The sequence below is a fragment of the Schistocerca serialis genome, chromosome 2 (assembly GCF_023864345.2).
Source record: "Schistocerca serialis cubense isolate TAMUIC-IGC-003099 chromosome 2, iqSchSeri2.2, whole genome shotgun sequence".
NCBI lineage: Eukaryota > Metazoa > Arthropoda > Insecta > Orthoptera > Acrididae > Schistocerca > Schistocerca serialis.
In genome coordinates this window covers 389,205,836-389,224,481 of record NC_064639.1, presented here as the reverse complement: position 1 = coordinate 389,224,481, position 18,646 = coordinate 389,205,836, and the positions used below count along the sequence as shown (strand labels likewise).

The 18,646-nt window shown below is 38.2% G+C and overlaps 1 protein-coding gene across 4 annotated transcripts in view; it reads left to right on the top strand.

Annotated features, from left to right (window-relative positions):
- Positions 1 to 18,646, top strand: part of LOC126457215 (ATP-binding cassette sub-family A member 7-like) — a 594,847-nt gene that overhangs the window by 124,783 nt on the left and 451,418 nt on the right. For all 4 annotated transcript variants that reach the window (XR_007585450.1, XM_050093334.1, XM_050093335.1 and 1 more), the window contains exons 12-13: positions 16,226 to 16,347; positions 16,431 to 16,503. Coding sequence is in view for 3 of the 4 variants with exons in the window: in XM_050093334.1 (XP_049949291.1) it covers positions 16,226 to 16,347; positions 16,431 to 16,503 (195 nt within the window). In the remaining variant the exon portion in view is untranslated. The remainder of the gene's footprint in view (positions 1 to 16,225; positions 16,348 to 16,430; positions 16,504 to 18,646) is intronic.

The following is an 18,646-nucleotide window of genomic DNA, read 5'->3' as shown; positions in this document are numbered from 1 at the left end:
AGTACGTTTGGTTCAAGTCCAGGACAGTGAAAACTTTGGCTCCCGTGAACCAAGCAAAACAACTGTGCAAATCCGGGAGAGGAATAGACTCCAGGACAACCTTCTGCTTTAAAGCACGATTGTCAGCCATGGGTCTAAACCCTTCCCCATGGGGCTTGTGCACAAGAAATATAGGTGCTGCGTAAGGTGATAGAGAAGGGCGAATGACACCATCCTCCAGTAGCTGGTTAATGATTTTATGGAGTTCCTGCATTTTGGGTGGAGATTAACGATACAGAGTTTGCCGCACCGGTATCTGATCAGTAAGCTGAATGCGATATTCGATCTTATTAGTGACCCCAAGCCGGTTGGTCAACACCTCCGGAAATTCATCCAACACCTCTAATAATAACCTAGCCTGTTCTTGAGTAAGATGGTCAACATTAACCTTGGCCGGCTGTGGCTCGACTGTACACACACCAGCCCCCAACCCATGAGCACAGAAATGAAAACTAAGCTCTGGTCTAAACTTGAAGTAAAAACTTTTGTTCACATAGTCTATTACACACTGAGTTAAATGCAAGAATTCACACCCCAAAATAAACCTCACAGATAAATTTTTAACCACCAAACAGACAAGTGGCCAAGAGAACCTTTGAATGCCAAGCTTAAAAGGTGCCTTGCCGACCAATTCAAGGGTTTGCCCACCAGCCGAATAACACACATGATTAACAGTGCTTAATTTTGGCAACTTAGCCAAGCCTTTGTAACGTTCGTACTAATCATGATCAATCAATGAAATATTACTGCCACAATCTAACAAGGTGCAAATAGGTTCACCTCCTAGGCTAGCGCAAGCATATGGAAGCCGCCCGCCTTTCACCGCACATACTCTACGACATCCAGGAGGGAATTTCCTGACCAAGGCAGCACACTCCCATTTCTGCTGGCGTCAGCTGTTCGTATGTCAGCGCTTCGGTACGGCACATTGCTTAACAAAATGACCAGACTTCCCACAACGGTAACACAAGGCCTTGCCCGCAGAAGTTACTTGCGTGTCATTACCGACGGACACATCATCGTTCAATCTTAAGTCTCCCCTCTTACCATCAGCGTAACACACACTTTCAATAACAACCTGCAATTTATCTAAATCAGAAAACAATGTTGGTGTTTTTGCAAACATGATTCTAGATCTATCCGCAGGCTTCAAACCCTCCAAAATGTGCGCCACTGCCTTCTCTTCAGATATTTCTACACACAATGCAAGTATACTAAGCCGTACCTCTCTGACGTAATTGGCAAACGTTTCGTGTTCAGCCTGCACACGGTACACATGTTGATCCACTAAATCCTTCACCTTACGACTGCCCAAACATGTAGCCAGTAACAACTTCCTAAAATCCCACAGTGAATAACCGCCTTCCAGAGCTTCCACAGTTATTCTACCCAGACGCCCTACCGCCAGCAGATAAATCAACTGCAAAATTACCTCACAATCAACCTGTAATACATTAGCTTGCTCATGGAGTTTTACTAACAGCCACAATAGATATACCAAATTTCCGGTACTGTCTACTAACAAACTAATTACACCTTTAAGGATAGCCATAAGGGGATTTGGTAATTTGCTAAAAGGACTACTAAATTGTTGATCCTGTCTTTCTTCATTAGTATTACGTCCCCCATCTTGCTCATCGTCACGCCAACTCAAACATAACATTTGTTGCTGTAACCCCACAACCTCGTCTTGCAACCTTTGTATATTGGACAAGACTTTAGTGTCGTGACAAACATTTCTAATATCACAGACTCTGTTTGCCAAATGATACAACGCCGCCTGCATACGACAGATTTGACTACGAGATGTGTAGGCAACTTCACAGGCTGATACATCGTCCTGAAGCTCACTACGTAACTGAGTACAAAATGCAACAGCTTGACTCACCTCACCCACGATCTCACTAGTAATAATTACCGGTGCAGTCAAGGCGGCACTTAGGCACTGGCAAAGTTCCGCCACAGTCCCTTCTATCTCTTGTCCTCTTATAGCCAGCTCATACTGCAGACATGGTTTCCTGAGACTTGCCACACCAATGACCTTTCTAACTGCTGGAGCGGCCATACTGAAACAAGATACACCGCCAACAGTACCCACACTAAGGATTTTAAATACAACAGCAAAATAACTGTATGACTATATTAGTACCAGTGCAAGCCGTACCCTCTCCCCCCGTGAGAAAAAAAAAACGAAACCACGCTCTGCTACCAGAGATACGTCGTGGTATGGGAAAACTTAACCAAAGCGTAAGGTAATCAGAGCTCAAAGGCCGCAGGGAGTGAAAGCGTAGATCCAGATGAGGTTACAGTTTCAAAGAATTTAATTTTATTAAATGTTAAAAAAACACTTGTTCACTGGTACATATATATACATATATATATCACAAAACGCAATAAAATTTTTTAAACTCCAGGCCTGAAGGGCTGCTGAACATTCACAACTGTAATGTCAGAATGACAACCTTAAGATTCGAGCATAAGAGATAATCACGGTCTGAAGGACCCAACACTTTTGATTAGTTATTGACCAATACAATAAGTTACTGAAAAGAATGACTTTAATCATTTGGCCAGAAGGGCCAATCGAATATAACCACAAATGCTGTTTTGATAATGCTACAAGGATGCAAAACCAACAGTTAATTTACTTCGTCCAAAGGAACAATGAAGACCAAAAGGCAAATTCATATGTCAAAGTTTTTTTTTAAAACAAGCTTACATGATAGAATTAATAACTGAAAAGTGGCAGTGACGTCGCCACTCGCCCTGAAGGGTCTGATTATCAGTAGTAATAAATATTTGAGAATGGTTAAAGTTAGTGAGTTAACACTTAAAACCAGCCCATGCTCCTCACCACTAGGAAAAATTTACAATCAGCTTTGCTAGGACTGCCTGCTTTAACAGTGTGGCACAGACCAGCAGAACAACTAGAAGCTTCACCAACGTGGCAAATCGTCCACAAAAGGCATAACAGCAACTCTCTATAACACATAAAATAAAAATTACTAAACATTGAAACACATGGTTCAAAATATAATGCCTGTCTAGGCAGGAACTGTTAATGACGCCCTCTGGCCTTCGTAAATCTTTGACTTAGTATATGTGACGGCCATTACTAAATAATAATAATAATAATAATAATAATAATAATAATACTCAACAAATTGCAAAATACAAGATCGTTATTGCACTTGGGTCAGAATAAAATTTCAACCACAGATAATATTTTAGGTTCAGTTATTAAGGCACAGAGAGTTAACACTCTCTTCTAGTGATAGTTACACTTGACAATGTAACAGCAGATCATTGAATCGGGATTTCGGGCATGCCTGAGCCTACTAAAATTGAGAAACACCATAGCACACACCCTTAGAGCATAAAACACCCGACGACACGGGCAGAAATTGAGTGACACACATCAAGTCAAGAAATTCTCACTGTTAGTCCAGAAGGCAGACAAGCATTCAGCGACAGGTTGCAACCAGCACCAACTCGAGTTATGTCAATCGCCCCAGTTCCGCCATAGCAACGCGGACACGCCGCATCAACAGTTGCCACGCCGAGCTTCCTTATCACACAGCCCGTCCAGAACTACTGCCGCCGTCCCAAGTACACACACTCGTAGCAATCACGTGCATTCACAGGAAGTTATACCACCTTTTCTGCAACATTGCGCTGCCACACAACCGGAAACTAAACTCCGCTTCTCACTCCGGCAGCAGCACGCAATACTCTCGTCGTCAGCGGGTCTCTCCCCAGAACACAGCACCCTCTGAAATTTAAAAGCAAACGGACCAATCGCTGCAGAGCAAAGCCCAGGCTCCGGAAGACGACATACCACACCTATGCAAAGATGAAGATGATACAGTTCAGATTCCTCTAGATGGCCCATGAATTGGTAAGCATAGGATGGTTCCATGCGGGTTCCCGTTGCCATACTGTACAAATATAATAGCCACAAACAAAAATTCTAAAACAACAAACCACGTAAAAATTCTTTAACCCTGTAACATAAAAGTTACAGGTCCTAAATTGCATTTGGGGGTAAGGGGTGGTAAATAAGTGTACTAGCTCCCAGAGTATGAAAAATGAAAATTTAACACTTACTGAACTATGGGTAAATAATCATCTCATGAAATAAGGAGCCAAATGCATAAAATTATACCCAGGAAGGAATGGACCAAGTGCACGTATAATGTAAAAATACAGAACAATGCCAAAAATGTTGGCAATTTGTACCTAAAACAAGAATGACATTAGGTTGTATACAAGATTATTAGCAATAGCCTTAAAAGAGACACAGGCAAAAGCCTCCCTTGTGAAGGTTTACAGTAATGTGGTAACATGCCACAAGCCAGTAATGGTAATAAAGAACAACTCTCATATGCTAAGATCAAATGTGACTTTTTAAAAGTGCAGGCTCTGTCAATACCATAAAATATCATCTGGAGAAGAAAAACAACACTGTTAAAATATGCAAACCATGGCTTTATACAACAGGAGGAAGCAAATTGTCTGCATGCCAAAAGAGCCAAGACACAAACATTAATTGACTTACCATATGGAGATATACTTCGATTATAGATTTAAGTGTCAGGAAGTTATTTCTGAAAGTATTTGTATGGAGAGTAGCCATGTGTGGAAGTGAAATATGGACGATAAATAGTTTGGACAAGAAGAGAATAGAAGCTTTTGAAATGTGATGCTACAGAAGAATGCTGAAGATTAGATGGGTAGATCACATAACTAATGAGGAAATATTGAATAGGATTGGGGAAAAGAGAAGTTTGTGGCACATTTTGACTAGAAAAAGAGATCGGTTGGTAGGACATGTTCTGAGGCATCAAGGGATCACCAATTTAGTATTGGAGGGCTGCGTGGAGGGTAAAAATCATAGAGGGAGACCAAGAGATGAATACACTAAGCAGATTCAGAAGGATGTAGGTTGCGCTAGGTACTGGGGGATGAAGAGGCTTGTACAGGATAGAGTAGCATGGAGAGCTGTATCAAACCAGTCTCAGGACTGAAGACCACAACAACAAACAACAATGGAGACAACTCAAAAAATGGGGCCTGTTTACATCTGCCATATAAGCGCAACCTTACGTGCTAGTACTGGTCTGACTAGATGAAAACTAAGGTCTGTGGTGTTGAAGTACCGGGAAGCTCGCCAGGTCGCGACGCTACAATTTCTAACAATGGAAGACCCTGTGTAAATAGTCGGGAAGAGTGCCCAATGTCTGAAGTAGTTTAAATTCATAATCCATTTGAGGATGCATATCATAGCATCATAAAATGTATGATTTTTTGACAATAGCTGTTCATTTGAAATCCTCGGATATTTGAAGTGAACATGTTTTGATTTACGCACTTTATTTTCTATGTGCAGGATCATAAGGTTTTTCATACTAAGGGTCTGATGGCCTGAAACTTTTAGATGTTCAGTGAAGAAGGAAATTTTTTTAATTTGCCCTTTTTTCATTAGCAAGTTTCACTGAATCTAACAGTAAATTACCTCCCCGTCTGTCTGAATATTCAGTCAGACATTCTGGGCACCTAATTTTATAAACCCCTGATTTCAAAAATATATGATTATTGTGTTACTCATGGGGGGGAGCAAACTGAATCAAGCTACCCTAAGAAAGCAATCTGGAAGTTATTCTGTTTAAATAACTTTGATAAAGTATAAGAAAAAGGGCCTAAAAATGGAATCGCTATTTGTGTAACTTCACATAACTTAGATGTGGAGAGAGTAGGAGTGGCCCGGTTTTGCAAGGCATTTTTGCATGTGGAATGTAACCGGTGCACCAATGATGGGCTGTATGCATTTTTCTGTGCTACATAACAAAGATTGTTCAATTCTTGCCTAATAGCATTGTCAGAAAGGGGGAGCTCACAAATTCTTACAACAGCAGCTTGTAGCACCTCGGATGATTGGAGGTAATTCTTACAACAGCAGCTTGTAGCACCTCGGATGATTGAAGGTGGAATGTATAGCAGACACACACACTAGTGGAAGGTTTCCTAAAGATATTGAAGGAAATCTTATTTTCCATGAGTTGCAAAGTTTAAGATCTCCACGGAGTTCTGGACTTCATGCATAAAAGTCAGTTTTGGATATAGGCTGTTAAACTCTTGAGTGAGGAGGTTTATATCACCTTCATTACCCTTGAGGATAATTACAATACCATCAACATATCTCTTTTATATAGGATAATCTGCTTGCTAATAGGGGACCTCCATTTGAAAATCTCAGATTTTATGTGATTCACAGAAATATCAGCCAGGAAGCTGGAATGGCAACTCCCCATTGCCAAATTGTGTTGTTAAATGAAAAGTAATTGTGGTTGATGAGCACGTCTAAGATAGTAATAATCTCATTAATTTCTTCCTTTAGGAGCGATCCGTCCTCAGACAAGAATCTTCGAATAGTACATATAGTTTCCCTTAGGGGGCATTTGTGTACAGGTTTTTAATATCAAGGGAAATGAGATGGCAACCTTCTTGAAAATCTCTATCATGCAAATAAACAACCAACTCCTTACGATTCCATGTCATGTAATCTACTTGAAAAGTTACATTATCCCTTAAAATCTGAAGTAGTAGTCTAGATACATAATAAGTGGGGCTGCTGATACCATTGACAGTTAATCTTGCTAAGTTAGCTTCTTTATGAGTTTTTATCTGTACTTGTAACATAGGGGTCTAGGGTTCATTACTTTCAAACCATACAACTGCTGTGGAGGAATAATATGCAGACAACTATCAAGGTGATTTCTTAAAAGCTTGTCCAATGCAACAGTGAGATCTGAGTCAATTCGATGAATCCCATTTTCAGCCAAAAAATTTTCAACCTTGCATACATAATCATGTTTGTAAATCACAATGCCTGTATTGGTCTTGTCAGACTTTACTACAGTCACCTCTTCTTCATCTAATTTTTGTTTTGTTGTCTTCAGGATTCGTCATGAAAGAAATGCTTGGTGGCTGCTCTCTGAATAATTTTAGTGGCTTGAACTGTCTTTTTCGATCACAGCACTGTCTAAGGCCATTTTTACGTGTGTGACAATGGAAGTAATTACCCTGTTATTTAACTGTAGTGTTAATTGGCATTTTAGGCCTTTATTCAAGAGTGCTATTTGCTGTTAGCTGAATGAAATATTAATGAGATTAATTATTGGGTCAGCGAATGGAAAGCTGTGCTTCTCTGCACTACATGACTTATTGTTAATGTGCTTGAGCTTAACTAACTTCCTATTTTGGTCGTCACTAATGAGTTGAGCTTCCTCCCATACACATAAAATAGCAAGAAATATTATATTGTCAAAACAATGCACATCAAATGTATTAACAGCCTTAAAGTAAGCACTGTATGTTAGGGCATTAAGCCTATCTTTAACAATATGCTACCTCCTAATTTCATTCAAAATTATAACCTTGGCACATTTGAACATACCAGGAGATACTTTATCAAAATGCTTAATTTTGAGGTACCTGTGCACATATACAAGAATAACCTTATCATTTAAACAATTCTTATTGAAGGTAATATTCAAGCAAGCCTTCACTATTTTGTAATTTAGTTTGTAATATTCCAAATCCCCCTTTTTTTTGCCTGACTAGGCAATTTGTAACGAAAGTCCTTCCACTCCATTCACAAAATCTGTGGCACTGATACAGAAACAGTGGTAATGTGATAGAGAGAATTCAGTTGTGGTTGCAATAAAGATGGATTTATTAGTTCTTCATTTGTGACGTGTTTCACCTGTGCTGAAAGACATCTTCAGACAATCTAGAAAAATTAGAAAATCCAGTACAAATATGATGGTCATATACAAAAATTATAAAACACCAAACCACGTAAATTCATAAACTCATTTGAAGATGCACATCATAGCATCAAAAAACATCTGATTTTTCAACAATAACTGTTCATTTAAAATCTTTGAAGATTTGAAGGGAATATGTTTTGAAATTCCAAATTCCTCAAGCAAATTTAATTTTTGCCCTTTATTTTCTATGTGCAGGATTGTAAGATTTTTGAAACTAGGGGACTGATGGCCTAAAACTTTCAGATGTTCAGTGAAGAACGAATATTTTTTAATTTGCCCTTATCTCATAAGGAAGTGTTCACTGAGTCTAACAGTAAATGACCTCTCGGCTGTCCGATGTGTTTCGAAACATAGTTGCTCAAAATTTCTGAGGCTTTTAAAGGAACAGTCCCTGTTGAAAAATCAGGCATTTCTCTATGCTATGTTGCACATCTTCAAATGAGTTTATGAATTTATGTTAGTTCAGACACTGGGTGTTCTTGCTAATTATTTACACAGAGCCTTCCATTATTAGAAGCCATAGTGTCACCACCTGGTGAGCTTCTGACTATTACGACACCATAGACCTTAGTTTTCATCTAGTCAGACCAGTACTAGTATTTAAGGTTGTGCATACATGACAGTTATTGACAGAACCTGCATTTTTAAAAAGTCACATTTGATCTTACCGTATGAGAGTTCTTCTTTATTACCATTATTGGCTTGTGATGTGTTACCACAGTACTGTAAACCTTCACAAGGGAAGCTTTTACCTGTTTCTCTTTTATGGTTATTGCTAATAATCTTGATTTGACCTTATGTCATTCTTGTTTTAAGTAGAAATTGCCACCATTTTTTTCATTGTTCCATATTTTTGCATTATGCATGCACTTGGTCCATTCTTTCCTGGGTGTACTTTTATATGTTTGACTCCTCATTTCATGAGATGATTGTTTACCCATAGTTTAGTAAGTGTTAAATTTTTGTATTTCATGATCTGGGAGCTAGTACACTCTTTAGTTACCCCCACTCCACCCAAATGTAATTTAGGACCTGTAACTTTTATGATGTAGGATTAAAGGATGTTTTCATGATTTAGAATTTTTGTGTAAGGGCATTATATTTGTACTGGGTTTTATAATTTTTGTACATTGTCTGAAGACGCCTTTATCAGAGGCAAACACATCGCAAATCAACTAATAAAGCTGAAAGAAGTGACAATGTTTCATTTAAACATATGAATCATGCACATAAATGACTCTGTATACTGTATTTGAAGTAGCATGAGGTCTGTTCAGATGCCAATCTCTGTCATGCTTATGAGAGGCTGTTCTTGACTTAACTTGTCTCTAAAGAATCTGTAATCATCACTGGTCAATAGAAAAAATATAAAATAAAGTCTTTTACTGAGCTTCTTTTGCATGGACTTAGTATGTGGTTGTGAGAATCACCTGTCTCCAAGAACTTGCATCAGTTTTCCCTTTCTTCTGTCCATCTGACTCATTTACTTCCATGCACTTCAGTGAAAATAAAGACTGTTCATTTTTATTTATTCAGTCAAAAAGTAAGCGAGAACTACAACCTAATGTTAATGGTTGAGATAATTTCACGCTTTTTGAATCCAGTGTTCAATAGTCAAAACAGCAAAGTCAAATCACAGAGTTTGCTCAGATTAGTGTAAACCAAGGTGTTCAGTGTCCTGCCATGCTGCACATTCATAAAATTCGTTGTCACACCCCACTTCTTCAAATTAATTTTACACATTGTCACTCCTCTTCTGAATCCATTGAGTGTCTTGGCAAGTCCCACAAGGGAGATGGTAACTTCTCTTTTGCTGCCCATAGTCCTCTGAGGGTTTGTTCTCCATAGCTCAGTGTGGTGGTCTGCTGCTGAAGTAGAAATTTGTACCGTTGTATTAGGAAGCTTTTCTTGTATTTCAGTCATGATGGATGAGTGTGAGTTCCAAACAGTGGGTGCCTTGAAACTGTTTCTTGCTTCTTTTGTTCAATTTCTGCTGCTGTCTTTCTTATTACATCTGGAGGTGCTACTCCAATGAATGGAAAGACCTTTTTGACTGGATTTTGTCTTAGGCACCCTGTGACTATGTGGCCAGTCTCATGAAGAGTCTCTGCAACGTGATTAGCATATGCAAAATTCCTCCAGACTGAAGTGGCATTTGTTAGTTGTGGATGAGATTGTTTTAGTGCATGCCTTCTGTTAGGTGTCTGTACAGTGTTGTTTGTAAGTTAAGAAATGATCCAACTTTAACCCCTAGTACTTGTTGTGAACAAAGCGATTTAAATTTTATCCTTTGCGGGTGATGTTCACCTTTCTTCTTGCCTTATTATTGCATAAGTGAAATGCGCAAAAACTTAGTTTTATCTGGGTTGGGTTTCAAGTACTTATTATCATAGCAGACAGCAGGTTCTTCGAAGGCAATTGTTAGGTTTGATTCTACTTCTTCAAGTGTTGCTTCTTGAACAATGCCAGATGTGTCATCTGTGTAAATAATGGACTGGTTTTGAGAGTTGAGTGGCTGATCATGGATCCTTTTGTCAGAATATGGTGTTCTCAGTACACCCAAACTTGACTTCGAGGTTTATGCCTTTATGGACACCTGTAAAGCAGTCATTCTCACTACACACTTGATCCTGAGAAGAAAAATGAAGTAAGATTTCCACCAAGTTTTGAAACATGCAAGTTGTTTGATTCATTTTCATGCACATGGATAATAAGCTAACATCGTCTTATACTATGTGTCACTATCAACCCTATAAATGTTCACTTTGTTGATGTTTATTTTATTATGTTGTCTATTAACATTATTTTCAAGTTAATGGACTACATATCTATCTTTAGATATATCTAGTCTGTATTCTTTACAAGGTGAATAAGGAATCCATTGCATTATACAAATTGCTTATACAAAGAGCTGCATTACAAAGCTTGTACATAGTGTTGTTCCACTCAACTTTCTCAGAGGTTTTTTTGTTGGGAGCAAATTCTCTTTTCTCTGTATACACTCAAAGCGAGAGTCCCAGAGCTTTTTCCCTTCTATTGTCTTTCCTCTAGTTAAATTAATTTTCCTTTTTCATGCGTCTAGCATTTTTGCTGTATACAGTAGTGGTCTAGCAAACAACATGCAAAACACTTGAGTGTGATCACTTTTAATGCTGTGCCTGGACAGGTACTGTGAGAACTATTACGACTAGCATAACAGAATTTTGTTGTAAGTAGTTGTATACGACCAAAAGTCCAACATCAGATAAAATGAGTCAAACATTGTATTAGTATGCACGCTCCATATGAAAAACAACACAGAGAGAATAAAACTGCTTCATTGCATTGCAAGATTATTCAGTAAAGTAGTAAAAAGGTGTCAGTTTAATTAAGTATTTTTTTTAGCTGACAGTTACAAGTATCAATTTTAATGACGAACCAATTTGTTTTCTGACTCTTTAATGAGCAGAACTCACTGTATACAGTAAACAATCCCGTTTAATCATGTATAGTACAATAGGCATTTCTTTTCTTTCACATTTCTTTTCTTTCAAATTAAGTCATATGATTCTTCTTCAGATGAAAGAAGAGCTGGAAATTAACATATCTAAAATGCTATAATAATATCGTGTGACTAGGGCCTTCCGTCAGGTAGACCGTTCGCTGGGTGCAAGTCTTTAGATATGATGCCACTTCAGTGACTTGCGCGTCGATGGGGATGAAATTCACACTTCATCCTACAATTGTCTCCTTTTTCTGTTTTTGTCTTGTGATAGATAGAATGTTTCTTGTATGCATGACAGTGCAGGTGTCCCCTAAATAAAAAAGATGTATCAAGCAATTTGTGATTTTAACACTATAATTTGTATAGTGTTCACTAATTTTCATCTGCGGTTACAATATGTTTCAAACAACTGGATGTCTGGCATGAACATAACTTTTTCATAGATTCTATAAATATCCTCTGATGATTAGTGTTTATGCAGATTTACACAGGGTGTCCCACATAAAACTGGTACGCCTCATGTCTGAGATAGATTCAAGTAACAATGAACTAACTAAAAATAATACATAGTAGTAACATTAAGAAACATTTAATTACCTGTTAATTAAGATGCTGGCCATGGGCATCCAGGAATCACTGACTTTGTGTGATGACGTTACCAGCAACACACTATAATTCTGCAGGTGTGGTGTTGCTAATTTCTCTAGTAATGTTCCATTTAAAATCATCTGTTGTATGAGGATTGTTGACATACACTTTGCTTTTTAGTGTGTCCCATGAATAAAAGTTACACTATGGGAAGTCCAGGGACCTTGGGGGCCAGAGGCCTCTACTGACAAGTCTGTCTTCAGGAAACATGTTGGTGATGTGGTCTGTACTTTGGTTGGATGTGTGAGCTGTTGCTTCATCTTGTAGGAATACTGCGTACAGCTTTTCTGCATCTCTTAATTGTTCATAGACAGTGTCAAAGATCTTTAGATATTTGGCACTGTTTAAGGTGTAACTGAAAAATATGGGGCCAATAATGTGCATGCCGGACATGCATACCGAACACCTCTGTGAGTGGAGAGGCTCTTCATGCAGAATATGTGGATTGTCCTGTGACCAGTATCTCGTATTGTGGGAGTTTACATTACGTGACAAATGAAACCAGGCCTCATCTGACATGAAGTAAAGCAAGGGATCCAAGTAACTGTTAGCAATTGATGTTAACAGCCAGTTATGATAATGAACTCTTGTTTTTTCCCCGATTCTCAAATTTCAACTCTTGCACCACACTAACACAACAGTATTTTAATTTTATATTTTTTAGTACAAGATACACCAACCTGCTGTGATAACCTCCTTACTGACATGCAGCAACTTCTTGAAATTTCTATGCGAATTCTGTGGCCGATTTCTGCTACAACTCAACAACATGAGCTTCTCACAACGACTGATGCACGAACACACAGCTGCACTCAACTTTTCAATAAAATGAATTGTAGTCAACTTTCTAGCCTGTTTTGCCACTTCACAAGCGATTCGACTAGAGATGATCATCCGATACGTGAGGCATACTGGTTCTATGTGGAACACCCTGTATATTTATTTTACTAATTGCAAACTCATTCTAGTTATGAATCTGTGAAATTAGGAGCATTGGCCGTTACTCATTACAGTATGTAAACATTTTTAAAAACAGTCACGTCCAAAAATTTTGACCTGAAATGGAAATAAAAGTATTGTACACATTTGGGACCAACAGCATCCTCTGTTCTGTGTCTAGAAGAGTCTGTGATATGCAAAGTTGAGACAGTGAAGAATTTTCATAGAAAATGGAAACATTGAGGCAAGTGCCATATTGATGTCAAAAGGTGCAATATCTGCTAGTGAATCAGTTCATATGGGCTGAATGATTGGATCTGGGAATCAAGTTTCTGTGAAGTTTCAGCTTGTTATGGGCATGTTGTTATAGCAGTGTTATTTATTTAGGAATTTTGGATAGAAGGAATTCAGATGCAGCAATAAGTGGGTAATGGCCATGAAATGTAACCAGAGCATGTATTGAGCTTCAATATGTCTACTTCGCCATGACAGATCATACAGATTTGTACACATTTTGCCTTGATATTGGAATGCTGAAAATACTGTGAATCAGTCTACATCAACTGCTGTCAATTAATACTGGTGGCATGCATGCCACAAATACTCAAGACTGCAATGTACACATGAATGACATCACTGTTGTGCTGAATGTCATAAAATATAGTGTTTTTAGATGAATTGTGCTTCAACTTGTTCTACAGTGATGGCTGCATGTGTATTGAATGCTATCTTGGCAGTTGCAGTTTTGTAGGCTGTGTAGTAGAGTGGCAAAGGAAACAAATATCAGGTATGATTGTTTGGGGCAACATTCAGTGTGATCTTGACTCCTACATATTGGAGGCAATCTGAACAGTAGCCACTACATCATGGATGCTTAGGAATGTGAGTTTCTACCTCTCCTTCAGGGGACTCCACATATCATGTTTTGGCTGGACACTGTGTGCCCACATGATGGGAGAAATGTGCAAGCTTTCTTCAAAGATTCGCAAGCTGTGACATCGTCGTGAAAAACACAGTGACCCGTATATGTAATAAGTTTCCTTTAATTTATGCCTATGGTCACAATCTTTTTTGTTTAACAGATTACCGGTTTTGGTCTTTAATGACCATCATCAGATCTGTTTCATAAAAACAAAATCCTAATGTACTGCAGCCATAGTGGCATCGTCAAATGTTAAATGCGGAATCAGCACCAGCGTGCATGTGATGTGATTTATGTGTATTTGACGATGCTGGTGCTGATTCCACATTTAACATTTGATGATGCCACTATGGCTGCAGTGCATTAGGACTTTGTTTTTATGAAACAGATCTGATGATGGTCATTAAAGACCAAAACCAGTAATCTGTTAAACAAAAAAGATTGTGACCATAGACGTAAATTAAAGGAAACTTATTACTTCTTCAAAGAATCATGAGTTCTGTGACCTATATGATTACACTACACATAGACCTTTGAACATGTCTGGGATACTTTGTTGGCCATATACAGATTGAAATATGGTATTTCAGTTACCTAATCTGTTATGTAATGTTCATTTAAGTCATATGTATCCTTCTTGGTGTTGCATTTTCAGAAATATTAGAGAAGTGAAACATTTGATCATAATCAGGAGCTACAGTTCAGTAGAGCCACATCAAAAAGTTGTTCATAGGTAGTACACTTATGCAATGAATCTGCAATGGTTTACTGCAAAAAGAAATAGAAAAGTCAAATTTGTTAATGACATTTCTATCATGAACTCAAGCAATTAAGTACTATTGCATAATAAATAATGTTCCAGCCATTCACATGTTCACAGCAAGACATAAAGGAAACACCCTTAGAAATAGGTAACTTTGTAACTGACTTTCAGTTCTTCTCAGTGTTACCCAAGAAAAGAAGTGGCTTCAGCAGTTACTATTTAGTTTTGTTGTCTTGCAGTTATTATAACAGGAATGATTTTTTATTCAAACTTTTCAGACTTTCATTAATTCAAAATCTGGCCAGTTGTTGATAAAGAATCTTTTAAAGATGACTGGTTTACCTAACAGATCAATGACTTATGAACAAGATATGCAGCTTATGAACAGTCTCACAGACAGTGGCAAAGGAAACAAATATCAGGTATGATTGTTTGGGGCAACATTCAGTGTGATCTTGACTCCTACATATTGGAGGCAATCTGAACAGTAGCCACTACATCATGGATGCTTAGGAATGTGAGTTTCTACCTCTCCTTCAGGGGACTCCACATATCATGTTTTGGCTGGACACTGTGTGCCCACATGATGGGAGAAATGTGCAAGCTTTCTTCAAAGATTCGCAAGCTGTGACATCGTCGTGAAAAACACAGTGACCCGTATATGTAATAAGTTTCCTTTAATTTATGCCTATGGTCACAATCTTTTTTGTTTAACAGATTACCGGTTTTGGTCTTTAATGACCATCATCAGATCTGTTTCATAAAAACAAAATCCTAATGTACTGCAGCCATAGTGGCATCGTCAAATGTTAAATGCGGAATCAGCACCAGCGTGCATGTGATGTGATTTATGTGTATTTGACGATGCTGGTGCTGATTCCACATTTAACATTTGATGATGCCACTATGGCTGCAGTGCATTAGGACTTTGTTTTTATGAAACAGATCTGATGATGGTCATTAAAGACCAAAACCAGTAATCTGTTAAACAAAAAAGATTGTGACCATAGACGTAAATTAAAGGAAACTTATTACTTCTTCAAAGAATCATGAGTTCTGTGACCTATATGATTACACTACACATAGACCTTTGAACATGTCTGGGATACTTTGTTGGCCATATACAGATTGAAATATGGTATTTCAGTTACCTAATCTGTTATGTAATGTTCATTTAAGTCATATGTATCCTTCTTGGTGTTGCATTTTCAGAAATATTAGAGAAGTGAAACATTTGATCATAATCAGGAGCTACAGTTCAGTAGAGCCACATCAAAAAGTTGTTCATAGGTAGTACACTTATGCAATGAATCTGCAATGGTTTACTGCAAAAAGAAATAGAAAAGTCAAATTTGTTAATGACATTTCTATCATGAACTCAAGCAATTAAGTACTATTGCATAATAAATAATGTTCCAGCCATTCACATGTTCACAGCAAGACATAAAGGAAACGCCCTTAGAAATAGGTAACTTTGTAACTGACTTTCAGTTCTTCTCAGTGTTACCCAAGAAAAGAAGTGGCTTCAGCAGTTACTATTTAGTTTTGTTGTCTTGCAGTTATTATAACAGGAATGATTTTTTATTCAAACTTTTCAGACTTTCATTAATTCAAAATCTGGCCAGTTGTTGATAAAGAATCTTTTAAAGATGACTGGTTTACCTAACAGATCAATGACTTATGAACAAGATATGCAGCTTATGAACAGTCTCACAGACAGGTATGAAATTAATTATATTTTATTGCACTAGTCTTATTTATTTGTTTGTCAGCCAGTTATCATATTTTCTCTTCTAATTACAGGCTTTTTAATGTAACTGACGCAGATTTTGAGACTATAGAAAGTATACAAACCAATTTCAGTCTTTTCTTAGAGGTAAGGGATCAGTAATGTAATAATAGTCACTAGATCTTATAGTAAATTTCTGCATAAAGTGAACATTAATATTTCTTTGTGTAAAAACAGTTGAGAAAGAATTCTTTTTCCAGCAGTTATCTTTTGCTTCATCATTAATTTGTAAAATAACTCCAATGATAGTATAAAAATCTTAATTGGACTGACTTTTGACTAATTTTTAGATAGTATTCATTGTAAATAATGTGAAATGAAGTGATCCCAAAGTTGTTGGTTGTGTGTATTTGGACTTAAATGTATTCACTATAATGATTTATATGCAAGGGATAGTCAGAAAATTTTAACTAGCACCTTGAAAAATTAAGTTCAGTAAATAAATTTTTGTTGTTTGAAAGTAAGTATCGTCAATCTTGGTACACAGTACTGTAGCACACCACTGGAGGAGCCAGAACATAAAGGCACAGCCAATCTCTAATTTACCAATGGGCTCTGCCATTTTGTTTTGGATCCCATAGCAGTGGGCATGCGCAATATGGATTTCAGTGTGTACGAAGACTAAAGACATACGCCTGCAAACAAACAAAATACTAACTACATATAAAAAATCTACTTGTGGCAGTGACAGGAGAACACACATATAAAGATATTTAAATCTGCAATCTTCTGGAACCAGTGGCTTCTCCTTCTGGCAGTAGAGAAGGAAGAGGTGTGACGTAAAACAACTGAGGAGTTTAGGAAATGGGGAGAGTTTGGAAAAGTCACCGACAATCCCGGGTCAGGGGAGACTTAGCTTATGGGGTAAAAAACCATAAGAAGTGAAATGCAATTAACATGGTTCATAAGCATCCGACTGAAAATCTCCACAGTCAATCTTTCAATTACTACAAACACTTAACAGTACCTCCAAAGTTCAGTTGTGGACTCTACCCGAGTGTCAAATTACTCGTTATAACTGTAGATAACAGAGTTTAACAAGCTGGGGGCCAGTTTAGGTTTTTTAATAAGACCAGCGATGATCTGGCCCCTCGCTTGGATCCACCTTCGATCCAAAATAATCATTTACTTTAAAGCAGCTTAATAGATGGCAATGCCGATATCAACACTCTTTCCCAAGCAGCACTCTAACTGGAGACTGTAGTACTGAAGTAAAGCTTACACCACTCACAAGTGTGATATACGTGCCACCAACATGCACGTTTTTAGAATTCTTATTGTTCACCTCATACACTAAACTTGCCGTAATTCTTTGTCGGAATCCAAGGGCAGAACCAAGAAATCGCTTCTCAGCCCTCGACTGACCACACGATGACGGGCAACACCACCCCTCCACACTAGGTTCTTCGATCCCACAGCATTCTCTCCCCAACCGACTGCTTCCGCGGGGCCCACCGACCAAGCGGCCATGCCCTCTGACACCGGTGTTGCTCCTCACCCACTATCGAGAGCTAACTCACTGCAACCCCCTTCTTCCTTGTTCTGTCACCTCGTGGCACGCGGGAAGCCAGCTCACCAAAAATGTGGTGACCAGAGGCTCCAGTCCAATCTCGATATTGACTATTGACATTGTGGCGATTACTGAGAAGTTGGGTGATTCCAAAACAAACAAAAAATTTAAATAGTTAGCCGTACTGGCTCAGACAGGAATAGGATATGCATGACAAAAATTAGGCCAAGCCATGTATTTCAAAGGAATATGAGCAGAAAAATTTGTAGGGCACACTGTACCCTCTGGAAACAAATCTGAAAACTCCTCCCACTGTGTTTCCAATTGAGAATACAAAACCTGATTGGACACAAGGTGAACTGCATCAGTGATAGAAAATCCAAATGCCTGGAATGCACCCATACCAGATACGTTCTCAACACCGGCATCAGCAACCACCAAAAATGTAACGGAATGAATCACTGATTTCTAAGAGGCAGATTGTGTAAATTGTCCCACTGGCACACTGTCCTGTTAGTTATAGTGGACCAGCTTCTGCATGACCTGTGTCAATGTGGTGAGCCTGAACTCTCATAGGTATGAGAATTCAGTAACATCACTGCAGCACCTGTGTTGACTTATAGCCGGGCTACTTGGTGCAAGACACTTAACTCAATAAACAACTTGGGAGAAGCCACAAGCATTAGAGTTACACAGTTTATGTCCATGTCCATCTCCTGA